This window comes from Entelurus aequoreus, linkage group LG13 (genome assembly GCF_033978785.1).
Source record: "Entelurus aequoreus isolate RoL-2023_Sb linkage group LG13, RoL_Eaeq_v1.1, whole genome shotgun sequence".
Taxonomy (NCBI): Eukaryota; Metazoa; Chordata; class Actinopteri; order Syngnathiformes; family Syngnathidae; genus Entelurus; species Entelurus aequoreus.
The window spans coordinates 3,833,669-3,859,576 of NC_084743.1; the positions used below are offsets into that span (position 1 = coordinate 3,833,669).

The following is a 25,908-nucleotide window of genomic DNA, read 5'->3' on the forward strand; positions in this document are numbered from 1 at the left end:
AATAATCCCTTTAAAATTCTCCGGGATCCAAAAGGGCCCCACTCATAAAAGTGTTAAAACAGGTCTCAATTTATATCCATTAATTATAAGTTCTTATTATTTTAGTTTGTGTTTTATGCCCTTTTTGTCCAAAAAAAAAAAAAGTTTTTTATATGGAAAACACAAAATATGCAATAGTTTCCCCCAGAAAATCTAAGTCTAATATTTGATTAGAGGTAAATGGAGCCTTAGAAGGATCAATAATTAATAACAACATTGATTTTATTTCATTGTTAATTTTTGAGCAATGAAACTTTAAAAAAAAAAAATTAATAATCCAATTGAATTTTTGTGCTGGTCGAATTTTTTTTCTGCACCATGACTAGGGAAGGTTGTTTGGATCGGGTCTGCTGTGGACATCCTCACATTGGTGTCGAATTAATGGCCGCTGACTTGACTTATTTTCGTTGGCCACCGGATGGCGACAAATTGGCAGCTGACAGACTGCTGAATATTTGTATACTATATGAAAACACAAATTGCTTATTGGACTCATACCATCTCACGGGCCAAATTGAAGACGCCGGCGAGCCATAGTTTGGATATCCCTGGCCTATACATATACATGTGTACATATTAATGGATATATTATTCATAAATAATATAAATGTTTATTAAGAGTATGTAAAAATTGGACTTCTACCTTGTTTACTTCACTGACGACCTCCTTAAAGTTTTATAATCAAACAGAAATATCAAGCAGCTAAAATGCAACAAACAGATAAATGTTTCATATTTCCCATAATGCATTGCAGGGGATTTAAATAGGTGTAATTTTGAATTATGTGTGGTGCTTGGACATTTCTTATAATATCCACAAAGTTCAGTGAGCAGGTGGTGTGTTGACTTTTTCTGTTGGTTTTATATGCACCGTGCATTGGATCGGGTCATATATAAAAATGCTGTGCTGTGTGCACTTCAAAGACTCACCGATAACATCCATGAGTCGGACCATGCGCGTCTCTGGATACGGTTTGTAATCGAGCTGCCGCCAGACGCCATCGAGGGTGTCCCGGCTCTGCTCCACCAGATCCAGAACATCAGACATGGACAGGCCGTCCAGACCGCAGTACTCCTAACCAGAAGACAGACCACAAGTTTCCAAAGTGGGTGGGAGTTTTAACCACCAATTATTTCCGTTGGTACGCCAAAGAATCACGTAATTAAATATCCAAACACAGTGTTACTGTTCAAACAGTGGTCAAAAATGTTAAATATACTTGCCAAATAAAACCTCTGCCTTGTTTTAGTTAATACTTAGGCTTACTACGCTACTGTATTGTAATGCTGGTCAAGTGTTTTCTGAGGTGATACTTGCTGAAAACTGTTTGAGAACCACCGGTTTTACCTCAAAGCGACATGTTTGTGTTTTGTGTGCACACCTTCTCTATCAGATTAAACTGCTCCGTGAAATATAGCAGAGATTTTGAGGCATGTTGATATCATCCAATTTTTTTGCTGATATCAGACCAATACTTGATATCAATATCGGATCGGGACACCCCCTGATAAATACTGACCTAGACTGCAACCGTGCAGCGATATTAAATCACAGTTAGCTTAAAGTTTTGTAATCAATCGGAAATATCAAGCAGCTAAAATGCACCAAACATGGATAAGTGTGGAGAGAGTTTTGCATTTTTCCCATCATCCCTTGTAATGGATTTAAATGAGAGTAGTTTTGATTTTTTTATGCTGATTGGACATTTTTTATAATACCCACAAAGATGGTTGTATTATGTGTGACAATGTTGTTGAATTTCTGTGGTTTTTTTCCTGCACCATGACTAGGGAAGGTTGTTTGGATCGGGTCTGCTGTGCACATCCTCACATTGGTGTAGAATTAATGGCCGCTGACTTGACTTATTTTCGTTGGCCACCAGATGGCGACAAATTGGCAGCTGACAGTAACACCACCAGTTTTACTTCAAGCTACACGTTTGTGTTTTGTGTGCACACCTTCTCTATCAGATTAAACTGCTCCGTGAAATATAGCAGAGATTTTGAGGCATGTTGATATCATCCAATTTTTTTGCTGATATCAGACCAATACTTGATATCAATATCGGATCGGGACACCCCCTGATAAATACTGACATAGACTGCAACCGTGCAGTGATATTAAATCACTGTTAGCTTAAAGTTTTGTAATCAATCGGAAATATCAAGCAGCTAAAATGCACCAAACATGGATAAGTGTGGAGAGAGTTTAGCATTTTTCGTCATCATCCCTTGTAATGTATTTAAATGAGAGTAGTTTTGATTTTTTTTATGCTGATTGGACATGTTTTATAATATCCACAAAGCTGGTCGTGTTACGTGTGACAATTGTTGAATTTTTGTGCTGATCAAATTTTTTTTCCTGCACCATGACTAGGGAAGGTTGTTTGGATCGGGTCTGCTGTGCACATCCTCACATTGGTGTAGAATTAATGGCCGCTGACTTGACTTATTTTCGTTGGCCACCAGATGGCGACAAATTGGCAGCTGACAGTAACACCACCAGTTTTACTTCAAGCGACACGTTTGTGTTTTGTGTGCATACCTTCTCTATCAGATTAAACTGCTCCGTGAAATATAGCAGAGATTTTGAGGCATGTTGATATCATCCAATTCTTGTTTTTTTTGCTGATATCAGACCAATACTTGATATCAATATCGGATCGGGACACCCCTGATGAATACTGACCTAGACTGCAACTGCACTTTTTATAATACCCACAAAGATGGTTGTGTTATGTGTGACAATGTTGTTGAATTTTTGTGTTTTTTTTCCTGCACCATGACTAGGGAAGGTTGTTTGGATCGGGTCTGCTGTGCACATCCTCACATTGGTGCAGAATTAATGGCAGCTGACTTGACTTATTTTCGTTGGCCAATAGATGGCGACAAATTAGCAGCTGACAGTAAAACCACCGGTTTGTGTTTTGTGTACACACCTTCTCTATCAGATTAAACTGCTCCGTGAAATATGAAGCCCTTTCTTTCAAATCGGCCTTCTTGGCAGATTCACAGATGTCCGCCCAGTATAGGAACTCGTCACTGGGGGTGAGAATACCTGCGTGAAAAGGTGAGACACAGTTTGCTTAAAGCACTGAAATATCCTTTCTTTCTTTCTATAAAATTCTAAATATTATACTAAATAAATAAAAATTCTATACACATATCCTGAGAATGATCAGACAACAATGTGGGAATAGTGCGGAGTTGATAATCACCCAAACATGAAATATCTTGATCTCACCCTGGCTTGTGATGTACCAAATACCAACAATGATATCAGCATCATTTCCTAATTCCCACTTGGATATAAGTTGGACCGCCATTCATTATTTTACTAATCGAGGAATTATTTTGTTCGAGTAATCCCGTAAAACACTCGCAAAGTGCAGCCCAAAGATGTATTGCACCAATAAGTCTGGTCATTTTTACTAACTTTTTATTCAATGTCATTTGAAACTAAAAGCACACGCGAAAAAGTCTCAAATGTAAAAAAAAAACAGAAATAAAAACAGATAAAAGGGGAAAAGAGCATGCTGGTATTTCACTAATGCACACTGTAAACATGATATTGTTAGCACAGTATTGTTAGCTTTTTGAGCTAATTTTGCTCATATTTTTCACAGAAAATCTCTACCAATTTTTTTTATTTTTTATTATATATTGTAATGGTTCTAAAGGCGAAAAATAACGAAATTACGCCCTCATTTTTTTCTAATAAATGCATATCATCAATATTGAAATTGCGCTTTTAACATGTGTGCATTTTTTTTTTCTATTGCAGTGAAAGTTCTGGGAATTTCATTTGATCTGGATTTTATCCATTTTTAAAATTTGAGACACACATTAAATGTCAATAAATATTTTTAAGGGAACAAATTTCAAAGGTAAAGATCAGGGAAACTACCGTAAATTCCGGACGACTGGCTATTTTTTCTTGCGCTTTAAACCCTGCGGTTTCTAAACCGGTGCGGCCGATTTAGATTTGTCTTCAATGACAACCATAATGCAAATAATTTTAAAAAAACACAAAGTCACTGAAAAGGTGTTTCATTGTTTCTGCTATGGCGCCATCTTTTGGATGAGTTCACTCACTGTAGGTGCTTCAGTGCTGCATTACCCTTCTGGTTAGACTGAGCTTTGAACCGGAAATAGAAATGCCGTCCATAGCGTCTCTACTCGTATGAATTCATCATTCCAAGCACACTTGTAACTTTTACAATATAACTAAAACAATTCTTACTTACTAAAGCGTCCCATGTGTGATGTCTGTGGGAGTGTTTTCATGCATATTTGTACCTGCTATCGTAATGCTAGCCTTAGCTAATATGCTAACACGAGTGTCTGTGCTAGTATTACTAACTTACAAAGGCATTCTTTTTGTATTGTTTCACAAAATCCTCAGTAAATCCACCAAAACGTCACTGCGGAGTTATTGAGTCTGTTTAGCTGATTGGAAAGCTAGCTTGCGCAGCTTCTGTTTTGTTTGCACACTTGTAACTTTTACAATATAACTAAAACAATTCTTACTTACTAAACTGTCTCATGTGTGATGTCTGTAGAAGTGTTTTCATGCATATTTGTACCTGCTATCGTAATGCTAGCCTTAGCTAATATGCTAACACGAGTGTCTGTGCTAGTATTACTAACTTACAACTGCGTTACTTTTGTATTGTTTCAGTTGCACAAATTCCTCAGTAAATTCACCAAAACGTCACCGTGGCGTTATTGAGTCTGTTTAGCTGATTGGAGAGCTAGCTTGCGCAGCTTCTGTTTTGTTTGCACACTTGTAAGTTTTTCAATATAACTAAAACAATTCTTACTTACTAAAGCGTCCCATGTGTGATGTCTGTGGGAGTGTTTTCATGCATATTTGTACCTGCTATCGTAATGCTAGCCTTAGCTAATATGCTAACACGAGTGTCTGTGCTAGTATTACTAACTTACAACTGCGTTATTTTTGTATTGTTTCAGTTGCACAAATTCCTCAGTAAATGTACCCAAACGTCACCGTGGCGTTATTGAGTCTGTTTAGCTGATTGGAGAGCTAGCTTGCGCAGCTTCTGTTTTGTTTGCACACTTGTAAGTTTTACAATATAACTAAAACAATTCTTACTTACTAAAGCGTCCCATGTGTGATGTCTGTGGGAGTGTTTTCATGCATAGTTGTACCTGCTATCGTAATGGTAGCCTTAGCTAATATGCTAACACGAGTGTCTGTGCTAGTATTACTAACTTACAAAGGCATTTTTTTTGTATTGTTTCAGTTTCACAAAATCCTCAGTAAATCCACCAAAACGTCACTGCGGAGTTATTGAGTCTGTTTAGCTGATTGGAGAGCTAGCTTGCGCAGCTTCTGTTTTGTTTGCACACTTGTAAGTTTTTCAATATAACTAAAACAATTCTTACTTACTAAAGCGTCCCATGTGTGATGTCTGTGGGAGTGTTTTCATGCAGAATTATACCTGCTATCGTAATGGTAGCCTTAGCTAATATGCTAACACGTTTACGAGTGTCCGTGTTAGTATTATTAACTTACAACTGCGTTATTTTCGTATTGTCTCAGTTGCACAAATTCCTCAGTAAATTCACCAAAACGTCACCGTGGCGTTATTGAGTCTGTTTAGCTGATTGGAGAGCTAGCTTCCGCCGCTTCTATTTTGTTTGATCAGCCGTTTTACTGCCTTGTCGCAGACACCGTTTGGAAACAATTAAGGTATAAATAAACATTTACAGAATATTTATGTGTAAATAACTCCTTTCACAATGTATATATCTGCGACTTATATTTTCCATATTTATATTTATAATATTTTTTCCATATATTGGCCGCATTTCCTACTAAAATCTAGTGGGTGTGGCTTATAAACGGTAAGCAGAAAATGTGGCTACCACAGTGTCGCGTGCATACCCAAAACATCCTCTTCCGAGTGTCCTTTCCTGGAGGCAGAAGGCTGGGCTCCTGACTGGCGAACCACGGAGCCCAGACCCAGCTCCAACTCGCTCAGCAGACCCGCCAGCTTGGGGTCAAAGGCCGAGCGCCAGCGCTCGTCCTTGAGCAGCACGGGCGCAAAGACCTGCCTGACGGCCTGGTACAGAGTGTTGATGGGGGACTCCAGCATGGACGACACCAGGACGCTGTGATGGAGGTTCTCCTCGGTGATCACTGTGGGGTAGAGCTTGAAGAACACCAACACTTTCTCCCTGCTGCCTTCCAGTGCTTCGATCTTATGAGGAAAGAGGAGGCAAGTCAATAAGTTCTTCTAGGGCAGGGGTGTCCAAACTTGTTCCACTGAGGGCCGCACATGGAAAAATTAAAGCCTGCGGGGGCCATTTTGATAGTTTTCATTTTTAAATCATGACAAAATATATGGATTTGGGGTTTTTTTTACCTTTAGGGCTCCCGGGGACCATAAAGGGTCTAAGTCATTAAAATGTTAAAAACAAGTCAAATTATTTTTGTATTTCTTTTATTTAACGCTTACAGTAAATCTCTACAGTATATCAACTTCTGGTTTATATTAGGGCTGCAACAACTAATCGATTAAAATCGATTATAAAAATAGTTGCCGATTAATTTAGTCATCGATTCGTTGGATCTATGCTATGCGCATGCGCAGGGGCTTTAAAAAAAAAAAAAAATATATATATATATATATATATATATATATTTTTTTTTTTTTTTTAAATAAACCTTTATTTATAAACTGCAACATGTACAAACAGCTGAGAAACAATAATCAAAATAAGTATGGTGCCAGCATGCTGGTTTTTTTTCAATAAAATACTGGAAAGGATAGAAATGTAGTTTGTCTCTTTTATCCGATTATTAATCGATTAATCGAAGTAATAATCGACAGGTTAATCGATTATCAAATTAATCGTTAGTTGCAGCCCTAGTTTATATAAAATTTTAAAAAACAAAAATATTTTATGCCTTTTCTGTCAAGACAACTTTGTTTTTTATAATAAAAGTGAAATATGCAGTATTTCCCCCACTGCCCAAAACATTCAGAAAGCTTTTTTCAATAAAATACTGGAAAGGATAGAAATGTAGTTTGTCTCTTTTATCCGATTATTCATCGATTAATCGAAGTAATAATCGACAGGTTAATCAATTAGCAAATTAATCGGTAGTTGCAGCCCTAGTTTATATAAAATTTTTAAAAACAAAAATATTTTATGCCTTTTCTGTCAAGACAACTTTGTTTTTTATAATAAAAGGGAAATATGCCGTATTTCCCCCACTGCCCAAAACATTCAGAAAGCTTTTTTCAATAAAATACTGGAAATGATAGAAATGTAGTTTGTCTCTTTTATCCGATTATTAATCGATTAATCGAAGTAATAATCAACAGTTTAATCGATTATCAAATTAATCGGTAGTTGCAGCCCTAGTTTATATAAAATTTTAAAAAAACAAAAATATTTTATGCCTTTTCTGTCAAGACAACTTTGTTTTTTATAATAAAAGTGAAATATGCAGTATTTCCCCCACTGCCCAAAACATTCAGAAAGCTTTTTTCAATAAAATACTGGAAAGGATAGAAATGTAGTTTGTCTCTTTTATCCGATTATTAATCGATTAATCGAAGTAATAATCGACAGGTTAATCGATTATCAAATTAATCGTTAGTTGCAGCCCTAGTTTATATAAAATTTAAAAAAACAAAAATATTTTATGCCTTTTCTGTCAAGACAACGTTGTTTTTTATAATAAAAGTGAAATATGCAGTATTTCCCCCACTGCCCAAAACATTCAGAAAGCTTTTTTCAATAAAATACTGGAAAGGATAGAAATGTAGTTTGTCTCTTTTATCCGATTATTAATCGATTAATCGAAGTAATAATCGACAGGTTAATCGATTATCAAATTAATCGTTAGTTGCAGCCCTAGTTTATATAAAATTTAAAAAAACAAAAATATTTTATGCCTTTTCTGTCAAGACAACGTTGTTTTTTATAATAAAAGTGAAATATGTAGTATTTCCCCCACTGCCCAAAACATTCAGAAAGCTTTTTTCAATAAAATACTGGAAATGATAGAAATGTAGTTTGTCTCTTTTATCCGATTATTAATCGATTAATCGAAGTAATAATCTATAGATTAATCGATAGAAAAATAATCGTTAGCTGCAGCCTTATATTAATTCATTGTTATTTTTGAGTAATCACAGTGAAAAGCAATGAATTAATATAAGGCTGCAGCTAACGATTATTTTTCTATCGATTAATCTATAGATTATTTTTTTCGATTAATCTATAGATTATTTTTTCGATTAATCTATAGATTATTTTTCCTTTTACCGATTTTTTTTATTTATTTAAAATGAAGATGAAAAAATAAATGTAGGCCAGTTTTTTCAAATGGCATGGCTTTTATTTACAAAAAAAAAAAGTATGGCCACTCAGTCAACATTGACAACAACATGACAAAAAATTCTGTAACAATGTAAACATTTAAAACTTTTAACATTTAACAAAATTAAAAGTATCTTATTTGCTTTTTAATGTGCAAATATAAAAGTAAACATCCAGCGCAAATCTTAATATTCTGCAATAGTATAAGCATTTCAAAAGTAAAACTATTGCTTATTTTGCTTTAAAATGTGCAAAAATAAAGATAAACACCCCAATAAGTTTTTCAACTTGTTTAAATCGGGGTCCACGTTAATCAAGAGCTGGACGAAGTGGTTGGGGAGAGGGAAGTCTGGGCTTCCCTGCTTAGGCTGCTGCCCCCGCGACCCGACCTCAGATAAGTGGAAGAAGATGGATGGATGGAAGTTGTTGCTCAGATTAAATAAAATGACAAAACTTTTCTTCTACATATAAAAAGTGCAACATTAAACAGTTTCAAGTCAACTCAGCCTCAGATTAACATTATTAGGCCGTTTATTGAAATACTCCCACACTTTTGGCATGCTTTTTTCCCCTCGCTCGCACCGCTCTTCTGCTTTGCGCTCCGCCATGACGGCAGTGTGACGTAAATATGCGACGCGTCGACGCACAAAAACGGCGTCGACGTATTTACGTAATCGACTACGTCGACGCGTCGTTTCAGCCTTAGTAACAGTCAATATTTATTTATTTATTAGATTAAATTGTTTTCTTATATAATAAAAGTGAGCTTTTGTTAAACCAAATATTGTGTGTTTTTTTCCATATACAACAACCTATCTGGACTCGATAAGAGAATCGATAAGGAATCGGTTCGATAAGAGGATTCGATAATAGACTCGAACTCGATAATTTCTTATCAAACATCATCCCTATACATTTGTATTAGTTTTTTTTTACTTTCAACACTTAAATTACGAGATCACCTTCAGATATATCTGTCCATTTTACGTTTGAACTATTATTTTGTTTGTTTTATGCTCTTTTGTCAAAAAAAACGTTTTTGTATGGCACCCACACAATATATGCAATATTTTCCACATAAAACATTTTAAAGTGAAATATTTGAAATAATTGGATCCTTGAATAGGTCAATAATTCATTATAACATTGATTTTTTTTTTTTTTTTTTTAAGCAATGGCAAAAAAAGATAGACAAAAGAAGAAAAAAAACAGCCTACATGGCAGCTTTGTGTCAACATTGCAACTTTTTCTAGTTAGATTTCACCTCATTCCACTTTTTGTAATGTTTATTTTTTATTTTTTCAATAGCATTTCCAGAATGTGTGGCTGGCCGGTAAACAATTAGCTACGGGCCGCGGGCCAAAACGTACTCCTAGCCCCTTCCTGCTCCGCCACTGATAAGAATGTAATGGCAAATTTCCCCAGATATTTTTCATTGTCTCTGGCGGCTGGTAAAAAGTTGAACTAGGGATCAAATACCAGCTGGTGAAGTGTGTCAGAATAATTGTATCCAAGTTATCACAAAACTTTGTGTTACATTGCGTTCAGCTCGCCCTGCTAGAGGACAAAAGCTGTCTTTGATCCTACCAAGCAAAAGGCTTGTAAAACTCCACTGTGTACGATGGGAAGCGACATGAAGGTGTCGGTTTCTTTGATGTATTGTAATCCACAGGAAGATTTTGTCTTGACCCGAGATCTACAAAGTAGATCTGTTTTGTTTAACTGTTTTGTGATAAGTGCGACGGTTGTTTACGACCCCCCTACCTGGGCAACAGCTGTTGCCATGTAATCAGGGAAAGTCCAAATAAAAGAGGAGGCGTACAATCTTTCGCCAGAGCGTGGTGAGCCAAATTTAATTCTGTCTCTGCTTAATTCCTTGCTTCTTTGTCTGTTTAATAGATGTCATCAGTGTTTGAACCTGACAAAATGTTATTTTGCACCAAAAAAATAATAATATATTGAATAATTTCTTACAAAACATACAAAACCCACAACCAGTGAAGTTGTCGCGTTGTCTAAATGGTAAATAAAAACAAAATACAATGATTTGCAAATCCTTTTCAACTTATATTCAATTGAATAGACTGCAAAGACAAGATATTTAATGTTCACACTGAGAAACTTGTTTTTTTTTGTGCAAATCATTAACATAAAATGTAATGGCAGCAACACATTGCAAAACAGTTGTCAAGGGGGCATTTTTACCACTGTGTTAAAATGTGTGTAAACTCATAAAAGTGTTAGAAAATAAGCTCTCAACTTTTATTTGTCAATTATAAGTTTTCAATATTTTAGTTTTTGTTTTATGCAAATTTGTGAGAGAAAAAAATAACAATATTTTTATATGGAAAACACACAAAATATGCAATAGTTTGCCCCCAAAAATTTAAGTGTAAAATTTGATGTAGAGTAAATGGAGCCTTAAAAAGATCACAAATTAATAACAACATTGATTTTATTTCATTGTTATTTTTTGAGCAATGAAACTTAAACAAATAAAATAAAATAATCCCTTTAAAATTCTCCAGGATCGAAAAGGGCCCCACTCATAAAAGTGTTAAAACAGGTCTCAACTTCCATCCATCAATTATAAGTTATTATTATTTTAGTTTTTGTTTCATGCCCTTTTTGTCAAAAAAAAAAAAAAAAAAGTTTTTTATATGAAAAACACAAAATATAAAATAGTTTGCCCCAAAAAATCGAAGTGAAATATTTAATGTGAAGTAATTGGAGCCTAAGATAGGTCAATAATTCATAACAACATTGATTTTAATTAATTATTATTTATTGAGCCATGAAACTTAAAAAAAAAAAAGTTTTATAATCCCTTAAAAATTATTCAGGATCCAAAAGGGCCCCACTCATAAAAGTGTTAAAAAATAAGGTCTGAACTTTTATTTGTCAATTATAAGTTTTCAATATTTTAGTTTTTGTTTTATGCAAATTTGTGAGAGAAAAAAATAACAATATTTTTATATGGAAAACACACAAAATATGCAATAGTTTGCCCCAAAAAATTTAAGTGTAAAATTTGATGTGAAGTAAATGGAGCCTTAAAAAGATCACAAATTAATAACAACATTGATTTTATTTCATTGTTATTTTGTGAGCAATGAAACTTAAACAAATAAAATAAAATAATCCCTTTAAAATTCTCCAGGATCCAAAAGGGCCCCACTCATAAAAGTGTTAAAACAGGTCTCAACTTCCATCCATCAATTATAAGTTATTATTATTTTAGTTTTTGTTTCATGCCCTTTTTGTCAAAAAAAAAAAAAAAAAAGTTTTTTATATGAAAAACACAAAATATAAAATAGTTTGCCCCAAAAAATCGAAGTGAAATATTTAATGTGAAGTAATTGGAGCCTAAGATAGGTCAATAATTCATAACATTGATTTTAATTAATTATTATTTATTGAGCCATGAAACTTAAAAAAAAAAAAAAGTTTTATAATCCCTTAAAAATTATTCAGGATCCAAAAGGGCCCCACTCATAAAAGTGTTAAAAAATAAGGTCTCAACTTTTATTTGTCAATTATAAGTTTTCAATATTTTAGTTTTTGTTTTATGCAAATTTGTGAGAGAAAAAAATAACAATATTTTTATATGGAAAACACACAAAATATGCAATAGTTTGCCCCCAAAAATTTAAGTGTAAAATTTGATGTAGAGTAAATGGAGCCTTAAAAAGATCACAAAATAATAACAACATTGATTTTATTTCATTGTTATTTTTTGAGCAATGAAACTTAAACAAATAAAATAAAATAATCCCTTTAAAATTATCCAGGATCGAAAAGGGACCCACTCATAAAAGTGTTAAAACAGGTCTCAACTTCCATCCATCAATTATAAGTTCTTATTATTTTAGTTTTTGTTTTATGCCCTTTTTGTCAAAAAAAATATTGATAAGATAGGTCAATAATTCATAACAACATTGATTTCAATTCATTATTTTTTGAGTAATGAAACTTTAAAAAAAAAAAATAATAATCCTAAGATTTTAAACTCTAAAAGTGTTAAAAACAGGTCTCAACTTCAGATCTTAAGTTTTTATTATTTTAGTTTTTGTTTTATGCCAATTTTTTCTTTTTTCTTTTTTTTATATATGGAAAACACACAAAATATGCAATAGTTTGGCCCAAAAAATCTAAATGAAATATTTAATGTGAAGTAATTAGAGCCTAAGATAGGTCAATTATTCATTACAATCATTATTATTTTTTGAGCCATGAAACTTAAAAAAAATACAAAATAAATAATCCCTTTAAAATTCTCCGGGATCCAAAAGGGATCACTCATAAAAGTGTTAAAACAGGTCTCAACTTCTATCTGTCAATTATAAGTTTTTAATATTTTAGTTGTTGTTTTATGCCCTTTTTGTCAAAAAAAATAAAAATAAAAAACATTTTTTTATATGAAAAACACACAAAATATGCAATAGTTTGCTCCAAAAAAATCAAAGTATAATATTTGATGTAAACTAAATGGAGCCTTAGAAAGATCAAAAATTAATAACATTGTTATTTTTTGAGCAATGAACGTTTTAAAGGGGGAAAAAAAACAGTAAACAATGCAACTTTTTTTCCTTACATTTCACCTGTTTGCTCTTTTATTCCACTTTTTTTTCTATGTTAGTATTTTTAGAACGTGCGCTAAAAAATTCGCTGTGGGCCTCAAATGGCTCCGGGGCCACACTTTGGACACCCCTGTCTTCAGGGCCGGCCCGTGGCATAGGCCGTATAGGCAAATGCTAAGGGCGCCGTCCATCAGGGGGCGCCACGCCAGTGCCACAAATGTTGGAGGAAAAAAAAAAAAAAAAAAAAAAAAAAAAAAAAGTTGGTACTATTATTTCTAAATACATAAAATAATCCCACGTTAATTAAAATGCAAAGTAAAGCCTATTTAATATAAATATTATTTGTTACAACATTACGCCCCCCCCCCCTTCCCGTATCATGACTCTTTTTGGACGTCACCACATAAAAAAAATCAACACAAGATGTCAAAACGGCCAAAACTGTCAGGTGCCCAGGGGAGAAAAGAAGAGGAGAAACGAGAAAAAGACAGAGGTAGCAGGTAGGTAACGTTAGCCTACATGAAATGATTTGTCTGTTACAGAATGTGATAGTAACCTGTCTTTTTAGCATTAAGCTAATGTTACATGATTCGGCAATTGCTAATCAATAAACAGCTAGTTCTGTTTTAACGTCGGGTTAATATTGTGGAGGGGGCTAAATTGTTATGGAAAATAATAATGTAACGTTAGGTAATTACAGTACTCCCTGGTGTACAGTAATTTGTAAGTCATTCTAGTTAATGCAATATTAAAAAGCACAAATAGAGAACTCTGTAGGATCCCCTTTTTTTGTAATATAGTTGTTAAAGTCATACTGGTTTGATATCTTGTTTTGTGCAGTGCCTTATTTATATTGTATTTTTAATTTATTTTATGCAACTTGTTGACACGTTTCATTTTGTGTTTATGTATGTAAAAAATATTGTATTTCATATATTCATTTTTTATTTTTTGTATTCATTTATTTATCCATATTTTTTTTATCTTGTTAACTATTCTGATTGTTAATTTGCTTTCTTTAAGTAAAAAAAAAAGGTCAAAGACAAAGCTATTCGGTTTCTTGTGAGTATATACACTTCACTGCCGATGTGGGGGGGCGCCACCTAAAATCTTGCCTAGGGCGCCAGTTTGGTTAGGGCCGGGCCTGCCTGTCTTAGACAAACAAAACTATGTGTGTTCTGGTCTCACTTCAGAAGGCAAAATTCCTATAAAGTGCAGTTCCCCTTGAAGTTTTAGAAGTGTGGTGGATATGTCTGCTCCTGAGGAACACTGCTACGATATAAACAATAATCGTATTCCCCTCCTACCTTGTTTGACAGCTGCAGCTTGTTTTCATGTCTGCTGGCCGACAAGACAAATACGTTGCCATCGTCCAGGAAGTTGTTGAGCTCGGGGCTGTCGTTCAGTGCAGACGCTGCGTTTAGCTCATAGAAGTTTCCCGTAGTGGTGAGAATAAACTTCTTGCGAGCGTCGTTTGATTCCCCGGACATCCTCTGCAAAGAACAAAGTCAATGTCAAGATGGTTAAAAATGCGGTATTATTCAAAAGTTGTATGAGATACGATAAGAGTGATTTTATAAAAATAAAACTGCTCCGTTTTGGATAGCAAAGAGATGAATATGACTGACGCTTGCTCGACATGTGCCGTTAACGAACGAGTCGAGTCAATTTGCAGCTGTGAGACGATTTTTATACAAAACCCAAAAGCAGTGAAGTTGTCACGTTGTGTAAATGGTAAATAAAAACAGAATACAATAATTTGCAAATCCTTTTCAACCTGTATTTAATTGAATAAACTGCAAAGACAAGATATTTAACGTTCGAACTGAGAAACTTTGTTATTTTTTTGCAAATATTAGCTCATTTGGAATTTCATGCCTGCAACATGTTTCAAAAAAGCTGGCACAAGTGGCAAAAAAGACTGAGAAAGTTGAGGAATGCTCGTCAAAGACTTATTTGGAACTTCCCACGGGTTAACAGGCTAATTGGGAACGGGTGGGTGCCATGATTGGGATATAAAAGCAGCTTCCATGAAATGCTCAGTCATTCACAAACGAGGACGGGGCGAGGGTCACCACTTTGTCAACAAATGCCTGAGCAAATTGTCCAACAGTTTAAGAACAACATTTCTCAACGAGGTATTGCAAGGAATTTAGGGATTAGGGTCCATAATATAATCAAAAGGTTCAGAGAATCTGGAGAAATCACTGCAGGTAAGCGATGATATTACGGACCTTGAATCCCCCAGGCGGTACTGCATCAAAAAGCGACATCGGTGTGTAAAGGATATCACCACGTGGGCTCAGGAACACTTCATAAAACCACCGACAGTAACTACAGTTGGTCGCTACATCTGTAAGTGCAAGTTAAAACTCTACTATGCAAAGCCAAAGACATTTATCAACAACACCCAGAAACGCAGCTGGCTTCGCTGGGCCCGAGCTCATCTGAGATGGACTGATGCAAAGTGGAAAAGTGTTCTGTGGTCTGAGGGCACCACAGACTGTGGACGCTTTGAAAAAAGGCTTAAAAACCCTTATTTTTAAAAAAGCTTTGTTTTTTAGATATATGTGTGCTAGTCCTAGCTATTGGGCTGTTCTAGTTTTTATTTTTATTTTTTTTATGTACTGTAGCACTTTAAGGTTGTTTGCTCAATGTAAAGTGCTTTTACAAATAAAATATATTATTATTATTATGTAAACTTTTGACCACGTCATAACATAACATACCTGTATATATAGGTGCATGCGGGCATAGACATCTTATAAGTAGACGCAGCATCGAGCGCTACTGCCTACTGCCGCTGACGAGACGCGGGGCCGCCATCTTGGAGTGGTGATCCGCTCCACTGACAGCAATGAACTGTCAGCGCATTTAATTTATCTTACCTCACTGAATACCACTGATTTTCACGCGCTTTTTTGTCATACGTGTAGCTATGATAAAGGACACATGTTTTATTATTCATAGTTTGCTTAACAGTAAAAGAATATTCTTATATGCTATAAGTCAGTGTTTTTCAACCTTTTCTGAGCCAAGGCACATTTTTTTCATTTAAATAATTTCGAGGCACACCACGAGCAGAAAACATTAAAAAATTAAACCCAGCAGCCAATATTGACAATAAAAGGTTATTCTCGCAATTGTTGGATATTCAAACCATAACCAACCATGCTTCACTATAGCTCTTGTCTCAAAGTAGGTGTACTGTCATGACCTGTCACATCACGCCGTGACTTATTTGGAGTTTTTTTGGTGTTTTTGTTCTTGTCTTGCGCTCCTATTTTGATGTTCATTGTCATGTCATGTACGGATGTACTTTGTGGACGCCGTCTGCGGCTCCCCACGCTGTAAGTCTTTGCTGTCGTCCAGCAATCTGTCAACAACAACACATCATTTGCAGACTATAATTACTGGTTTGCAAAAAAATATTTTTTTAACACAATTAGGTGAAATTACATAATCTCCCACGGCACACCAGACAATATCTCACGGTACACTAGTGTGCCGCGGCACAGTGGTTGAAAAACACTGCTATAAGTGACCAGACGTCTGAGATCAAAACTGGGAATATAATCCCAGAGAAGGGGGGGAAAAAATGGTCAGCTATTTTTAAGTTGAAGAAACAATATGATTAGGTTATATATACATGCTACATAAACAATGTATGAATACATTAGATATCTATATATCTATAGACTGTATCTCTGTTGCTGCAGCAGCAGAGTTTATTCTGTCTTGACACTTTGTATTGATATTTTGTATTACATTCTTCCCTTAAATGATCATGTTTACAGTGATTGTTTTATATGTATTCTTTATGTATGTCGCTTTGGATAAAAGCGTCTGCCAAATACTTCAACATAAACATATATAAACATCTGAAAGTCTTTATATCAGCTAAAACCACCAATCTGTTTCACTGGATTCAGAATAAAACCAAATTCTGTCCTACCCAACAATGTTAGTATTTGAATATTGTTACTTGTAGACTTATTCCTGGTTACAATTGTACTGTTAAGAATGTATTGTATTATACTTTGCCTAAAATGAGAATGCATCATAATCCCAAAATACAACCAATAGTACGTTAATGTTAAATCTTACTTGTGAAAAGGAATCCCCCGATTCCTATTTCGAACAGTACGCTCATTTGAGCAGGAAAACGCTGAACACCAGCCCGGCATCTTTGTTTTCTACCTGTCAACTGTCAGTTTAAGCTGCTCGCCGGCTCCTCGTCACCACTTCAAGATGGCGGCCCAATTTCTCGCGTCACAGCAGCCAATGCTGCGTCTACTTCTAAAATGTCTATGCATGCGGGGTTAGCATACTACGGAAAAACCTACAAAACGAAAATATGAGTTGTGTGTAGGATGCTTTAATGCATATATATTTGTGTTAACTCGGCTTCTTACAACACTACTAGCGGGAAATGCGGCGAATGTTAGCAGCTTTGCAGTGACTTAAGAAGCTAAGTAGCATTAGCATTAGCACAGTACCTCTGAGCACGGACGTTCTCCGCGTAGATTAGCTTGTTCGGAGGACGTTGTGTTCGTGAAGAAAACACCACTTCGCCGTCTCGCTGCCACACATCGGTCCTCTTTCACCACATTTAAGTCGCACAGCTAATCATCGGGAGGGTGCGTGGGGAACTGTTGCAGTTCGCCTCCAAGACTACGCCTGCGTGGTTGCTGTGCAACTACGTCAAAACCAAGTGTTTTTTTTTTTTGCGTACTGTGCTGAAACGTTGTTTCGCACTTTTTATTAGTAAATATTTACAGCTTTATGTATATATTTATATACAACCTGGATAGCAACAGAGATTAATCGGATTTTTTTTCAAGGCAATATTTTGAAGTGTGTAAAAACCCTTTAGTTTCTACAGGGTCCCGTAAAAGCCATGGTTACGTCACTCGTGACGTAGTTTTCTCTATGTAACGTAAAGCATTCTGGGAACTAGGGGCGTAGAAATGAGCCTTAGCTAGTAGGGGCAAAGTGAAACAATAGGGTTTTGTTTGTTTGCTTTTGTTTGAGACATACATTTGAACACACCACGTTGTATACCTGCGCTTTTACTTTTTCAAATATTTTGCATAATCAATATGTTGTTTGTAATCACCGCGTTATATATGCCTTACTTTTACTTTTGTAAATATTTACCATAATCAATGGATTGTTTGTGACAATCATTGGTACTTCAACTTTATCTAATCACCGTGTTAATATGCCTTACTTTTACTTTTTATAATATTTAACATAATCAATGTATTGTTTGTAATCATCGCGTTGTTATTGCCTTACTTTTACTTTTTAAACATTTTACATAATCAATATATTGTTTGTAATCAGTACGTTATATACCTGCGCTTTTACTTTTTAAAATATTTAACATAATCAATGTATTGTTTGTAATCATCGCGTTGTTATTGCCTTACTTTTACTTTTTAAACATTTTACATAATCAATATATTGTTTGCAATCACCATGTTAATATGCCTTACTTTTACTTTTTTAAATATTTCTTACATAATCGATATGTTGTTTGTAATCCATCCATCCATTTCCTACCGCTTGTCCCTTTTGGGGTGGCAGGGGGTGCTGGAGCCTATCGCAGCTGCATTCGGTCGGAAGGCGGGGTACACCCTGGACAAGTCGCCACCTCCTCACAGGGCCAACACTGATTTGTAATCACCTCGTTAATATGCCTTACTTTTATTTTATTTATTTATTTATTTATTCATTTTATTTTTTTTCACACACACACACACACACACACACAACCATTCAAAAACACACTTTTATTTTTTTAAATATTTAACATAATCAATGTATTGTTTGTAATCACCGTGTTAATATGCCTTACTTTTATTTTATTTATTTATTTATTTTTTCACACACACACACACACACACAAACACAACCATTCAAAAACACACTTTTATTTTTTTTAATATTTAACATAATCAATGTATTGTTTGTAATCACCGTGTTAATATGCCTTACTTTTATTTTATTTATTTATTTATTTATTTTTCACACACACACACACACACACACAAACACAACCATTCAAAAACACACTTTTATTTTTTTTAATATTTAACATAATCAATGTATTGTTTGTAATCACCGTGTTAATATGCCTTACTTTTATTTTATTTATTTATTTATTTATTTTTTTCACACACACACACACAAACACAACCATTCAAAAACACACTTTTATTTTTTTTTATATTTAACATAATCAATGTATTGTTTGTAATCACCGTGTTAATATGCCTTACTTTTATTTTATTTATTTATTTATTTATTTTTTCACACACACACACACAAACAACCATTTAAAAACACACTTTTATTTTTTTAAAATATTTAACATAATCAATGTATTGTTTGTAATCACCGTGTTAATATGCCTTACTTTTATTTTATTTATTTATTTTTTCACACACACACACAAACAACCATTCAAAAACACACTTTTATTTTTTTAAATATTTAACATAATCAATGTATTGTTTGTAATCACCGTGTTAATATGCCTTACTTTTATTTTATTTATTTATTTATTTTTTCACACACACACACACACACACACAACCATTCAAAAACACACTTTTATTTTTTTAAATATTTAACATAATCAATGTATTGTTTGTAATCACCGTGTTAATATGCCTTACTTTTATTTTATTTATTTATTTTTTCACACACACACACACACACACACACACACAACCATTCAAAAACACACTTTTATTTTTTTTTAATATTTAACATAATCAATGTATTGTTTGTAATCACCGTGTTAATATGCCTTACTTTTATTTTATTTATTTATTTTTTCACACACACACACACACACACACACGCACACACACAACCATTCAAAAACACACTTTTATTTTTTTTATATTTAACATAATCAATGTATTGTTTGTAATCACCGTGTTAATATGCCTTACTTTTATTTTATTTATTTATTTTTTCACACACACACACAAACACAACCATTCAAAAACACACTTTTATTTTTTTTAATATTTAACATAATCAACGTAGTTTGTAATCACTGTGTTAATATGCCTTACTTTTATTTTATTTATTTATTTATTTTTTCACACACACACACACACAAACACAACCATTCAAAAACACACTTTTATTTGTTTTAATATTTAACATAATCAATGTATTGTTTGTAATCACCGTGTTAATATGCCTTACTTTTATTTTATTTATTTATTTTTTCACACACACACACAAACACAACCATTCAAAAACACACTTTTATTTTTTTTAATATTTAACATAATCAATGTATTGTTTGTAATCACCGTGTTAATATGCCTTACTTTTATTTTATTTATTTATTTATTTATTTTTTCACACACACACACAAACACAACCATTCAAAAACACACTTTTATTTTTTTTAATATTTAACATAATCAATGTATTGTTTGTAATCACCGTGTTAATATGCCTTACTTTTACTTTTTAAATATTTTACATAATCATTATATTGTTTGTAATCAGTGCATTATACACCTGTGCTTTTACTTTTAAAAATATTTTACATAATCAATGTATTGATTGTAATCACCGCGTTACATATGCCTAGGCTCACACAAGTTCAGTATATAATTAAAATTTGTTTTAACGTAGAGTTCTAATTCTTTTTTAAAGGCACAAAAAACAGGTCGGGTATGGAGAAACTTACATTTATGAATATAAAACTTAGCCAATAGTATAATGAGGTTGCAAAGGTAAAATTCATTTTCAATTTTTTTTTCATACAGTTAAAATCCAAATCTTTAAAACAAAGCAGGGGCCAGATGAGGTGGTTCAAGCATCTGCTCAGGATGCCACCCGAACGCCTCCCTAGGGAGGTGTTTGGGGTACGTCCGACCGGCAGGAGGCCACGGGGAAGACCTGGGACACGTTGGGAAGACTATGTCTCCCGGCTGGCCTGGAAACGCCTCGGGATCCCCCGGGAGGAGCTGGACGAAGTGGCTGGGGAGAGGGAAGTCTGGGCTTCTCTGCTTAGGCTGCTGTCCCCGCGACCCCCTACCTCAGAAAATGGATGGATGGATAAAACAAAGCACAAATTTGTCGTGAATATTGTCCAGGATGAAGCGACAGATGCTCTGCCATAGTGATGGGGTGCTTTCACAAGTCCAAAACAGGTGGTAAACAGTCTCTGGATGCATGTTACATAAGGTGCAACATGCATGGTACATAAGGTGCAGGTAACATCAATGTCCTTCTTGTATCTAACCATCACAATCTTTACAGGGTGATAACCATGAGTGATTTTAAAAGATATCTCTTTCACTTTGTTGGTAAGTAAATATGTTAGGAAGGGACATGCTCACAATACAATTGCACTGAAATTGTAAATAATGTAAATAATTCAATGTACAAACCCCGTTTCCATATGAGTTGGGAAATTGTGTTGGATGTGAATATAAACGGAATACAATGATTTGCAAATCATTTTCAAGACATATTCAGTTGAATATGCTACAAAGACAACATATTTGATGTTCAAACTGATAAACCTTTTTTTTTTTGTTGCAAATAATCATTAACTTTAGAATTTGATGGCAGCAACACGTGACAAAGTAGTTGGGAAAGGTGGCAATAAATACTGATAAAGTTGAGGAATGCTCATCAAACACTTATTTGGAACATCCCACGGGTGTGCAGGCTAATTGGGAACAGGTGGGTGCCATGATTGGGTATAAAAACAGCGTCCCTAAAAAATGCTCAGTCTTTCACAAGAAAGGATGAGGCGAGGTACACCCTTTTGTCCACAACTGCGTGAGCAAATAGTCAAACAGTTTAAGAACAACGTTTCGCAAAGTGCAATTGCAAGAAATTTAGGGATTTCAACATCTACGGTCCATAATATCATCAAAAGGTTCAGAGAATCTGGAGAAATCACTCCACGTTAAGCGGCATGGCCGGAAACCAACATTGAATGACCGTGACCTTCCATCCCTCAGACGGCACTGTATCAAAAACCCACATCAATCTCTAAAGGATATCACCACATGGGCTCAGGAACACTTCAGAAAACCACTGTCACTAAGTTGGTCGCTACATCTGTAAGTGCAAGTTAAAGCTCTACTATGCAGGGCGAAAGCCATTTATCAACAACACCCAGAAACGCTGCCGGCTTCTCTGGGCCCGAGATCATCTAAGATGGACTGATACAAAGTGGAAAGTGTTCTGTGGTCTGACGAGTCCACATTTCAAATTGTTTTTGGAAATATTCGACATTGTGTCATCCGGACCAAAGGGGAAGCGAACCATCCGGATTGTTCTAGGCGCAAAGTTGCATTAGTGCCCAAGACATGGGTAACTTACACATCTGTGAAGGCACCATTAATGCTGAAAGGTACATACAGGTTTTGGAACAACCTATGCTGCCATCTAAGCGCCGTCTTTTTCGTGGACGCCCCTGCTTATTTCAGCAAGACAATGCCAAGCCACATTCAGCACGTGTTACAACAGCGTGGCTTCGTAAAAAAAAGAGTGCGGGTACTTTCCTGGCCCGCCTGCAGTCCAGACCTGTCTCCCATCGAAAATGTGTGGCGCATTATGGAGCGTAAAATACGACAGCGGAGACCCCCGGATTGTTGAACGACTGAAGCTCTACATATCAATCAATCAATCAATCAATGTTTATTTATATAGCCCTAAATCACAAGTGTCTCAAAGGGCTGTACAACCCACAACGACATGCTCGGTACAGAGCCCACATAAAACAAGAAAGGGGAAAGAGTTTCACTTTCAAAGCTTCAACAATTAGTCTCCTCAGTTCCCAAACCTTTACTGAGTGTTGTTAAAAGGAAAGGCCATGTAACACAGTGGTGAACATGCCCTTTCCCAACTACTTTGGCACGTGTTGCAGCCATGAAATTGTAAGTTAATTATTATTTGCAACAGAAAAAAAAGTTTATGAGTTTGAACATCAAATATGTTGTCTTTGTAGTGCATTCAACTGAATATGGCTTGAAAAGGATTTGCAAATCATTGTATTCCGTTTATATTTACATGTAACACAATTTCCCAACTCATATGGAAATGGGGTTTGTATATACTCTGATGATTAACTTGTGTGATGACTGTATTATGCTGATAGTATATATTTGTACCATGAATTGATTTACGTGGACCCCGAAACTTATTGGGGTGATACCATTTAGTGGTCAATTGTACGGAATAGGTGAGGGCCGACATCCGGGCAACTGAGCTACATACGGGTTCTTCGAGCCATAGCAACCAGACTGGCGTTGAAAACAAACCGTCACCGTTGCTCTTTAACCTGTCGACCTACGCTGGTTAAAGGCCTACTGAAAGCCACTACTACCGACCACGCAGTCTGATAGTTTATATATCAATGATGAAATCTTAACATTATAACACATGCCAATACGGCCGGGTTAACTTATAAAGTGACATTTTAAATTTGCCGCTAAACTTCCGGTTCCAAACGCCTCTGCGGATGACGTATGCGCGTGACGTAGACCGGCGAACACGGGTATGCCTTCCACATTGAAGCCAATACGAAAAAGCTCTGTTTTCATTTCATAATTCCACAGTATTCTGGACATCTGTGTTCGTGAATCTGTTTCAATCATGTTCATTGCATTATGGAGAAGGAAGCTGAGCAAGCAAAGAAGAAAGTTGTCGGTGCGAAATGGACGTATTTTTCGAACGTAGTCAGCAACAACAGTACACAGCCGGCGCTTCTTTGTTTACATTCCCGAAAGATGCAGTCAAGATGGAAGAACTCGGATAACAGAGACTCTAACCAGGAGGACTTTTGACTTCGTAACATGGACGCCTTTAGAGAACTGGGACAACACAGACTCTTACCAGGATTACTTTGATTTGGATGACAAAGACGCAGACGTGCTACCGTGAGTATGCAGCTTTGGCTTCTAAACATTTGATCGCTTGACCGTATGTGCGCAATTTTTTTTTGCGTATGTACGTAACTTTTTTTAAATATATAAGCTTTATGAACCTTGGGTTAGGTGAACGGTCTTTTGGGCTGAGTGATTGTGTGTGTTGATCAGCTGTTTGAATTGTATTGGCGTGTTCTATGGAGCTAGGAGCTAGCATAGGAGCTAGGAGCTAGCGTAACAAACACGCAGGTGTTTTTATGCAGGATTAATTTGTGGCATATTAAATATAAGCCTGGTTGTGTTGTGGCTAATAGAGTATATACATGTCTTGTGTTTATTTACTGTTGTAGTCATTCCCAGCTGAATATCAGGTACCGTGAGTATGCAGCCTTGGCTGCTAAACATTTGATAGCTTGACCGTATGTGCGCGTCACGTACGTAACTTTTTAAAAATATATAAGCTTTATGAACCTTGGGTTAGGTGAACGGTCTTTTGGGCTGAGTGATTGTGTGTGTTGATCAGGTGTTTGAATTGTATTGGCGTGTTCTATGGAGCTAGGAGCTAGCAGAGGAGCTAGGAGCTAGCATAACAAACACGCAGGTGTTTTTATGCAGGATTAATTTGTGGCATATTAAATATAAGCCTGGTTGTGTTGTGGCTAATAGAATATATATATGTCTTGTGTTTATTTACTGTTGTAGTCATTCCCAGCTGAATATCAGGTCACCCCCGGCTCTCACAGCATCTTCCCTATCTGAATAGCTTCAACTCCCCACTAGTCCTTCACTTGCACTTTACTCATCCACAAATCTTTCATCCTCGCTCAAATTAATGGGGAAATTGTCGCTTTCTCGGTCCGAATCTCTCTCACTTCATGCGGCCATCATTGTAAACAATAGGGAACTTTGCGTATATGTTCAACTGACTACGTCACGCTACTTCCGGTAGGGGCAAGCCTTTTTTTTTTATCAGATACCAAAAGTTGCAATCTTTATCGTCGTTGTTCTATACTAAATCCTTTCAGCAAAAATATGGCAATATCGCGAAATGATCAAGTATAACACATAGAATAGATCTGCTATCCCCGTTCAAATAAAAAAAAATCATTTCAGTAGGCCTTTAAATAAAAGAATTTAGAGTAGGAATCCACGTCGATCCACACTCTATTACAGTAGGTGGCGGTAATGCTCACCACAAGGTTGCTTGCCAACCGCCATAAAATCAATCAATGTTTATTTATATAGCCCTAAATCACAAGTGTCTCAAAGGGCTGTACAAGCCACAACGACATCCTCGGTACAGAGCCCACATACGGGCAAGGAAAACTCACCCCAGTGGGACGTCGGTGAATGACTATGAGAAACCTTGGAGAGGACCGCATATGTGGGTAACCCCCCCCCTCTAGGGGAGACCGAAAGCAACGGATGTCGAATGGGTCTGACATAACATTGTGAAAGTCCAGTCCACAGCGGGGCCAACAGGAAACCATCCCAAACGGAGACGGGTCAGCAGCGCAGAGATGTCCCCAACCGATGCACAGGCTAGTGGTCCACCCGGGGTCCCGGCTCTGGACAGCCAGCACTTCATCCATGGCCACCGGACCTATGCAACTCCCCCTCGCAAGGGACAGGGGAGAAGAGGAGAGAAGAAAAGAAACGGCAGATCAACTGGTCTAAAAAAGGGGGGGTCTATTTAAAGGCTAGATTATACAAATGAGTTTTAAGATGGGACTTAAATGCTTCTACTGAGGTAGCATCTCTAACTGTTACCGGGAGGGCATTCCAGAGTACTGGAGCCCGAATAGAAAACGCTCTATAGCCCGCAGACTTTTTTTTGGCTCTGGGAATCACTAATAAGCCGGAGTTCTTTGAACGCAGATTTCTTGTCGGGACATATGGTACAATACAATCGGCGAGATAGGCTGGAGCTAAACCGTGTAATATTTTATACGTAAGTAGTAAAACCTTAAAGTCGCATCTTAAGTGCACAGGAAGCCAGTGCA

The 25,908-nt window shown here is 35.8% G+C and overlaps 1 protein-coding gene across 5 annotated transcripts in view; it reads right to left on the reverse strand.

Annotated features, from left to right (window-relative positions):
* The window catches only part of dync2h1 (dynein cytoplasmic 2 heavy chain 1), a 303,505-nt gene that overhangs the window by 272,275 nt on the left and 5,322 nt on the right, over positions 1-25,908 (reverse strand). For 3 of the 5 annotated variants that reach the window (XM_062067259.1, XM_062067258.1, XM_062067255.1), the window contains exons 1-5: positions 17,480-17,737; positions 14,288-14,473; positions 5,951-6,266; positions 2,979-3,097; positions 970-1,114 (exon numbers count right to left, since the gene is read on the reverse strand). In XM_062067259.1, the coding sequence (XP_061923243.1) occupies positions 970-1,114; positions 2,979-3,097; positions 5,951-6,266; positions 14,288-14,470 (763 nt within the window). In that variant the 5' untranslated portion in view covers positions 14,471-14,473; positions 17,480-17,737. Of the gene's footprint in view, positions 1-969; positions 1,115-2,978; positions 3,098-5,950; positions 6,267-14,287; positions 14,474-17,087; positions 17,171-17,479; positions 17,738-25,908 lie in introns of those variants that run through there. The other 2 variants (XM_062067257.1, XM_062067256.1) reach the window with 2 other exon arrangements.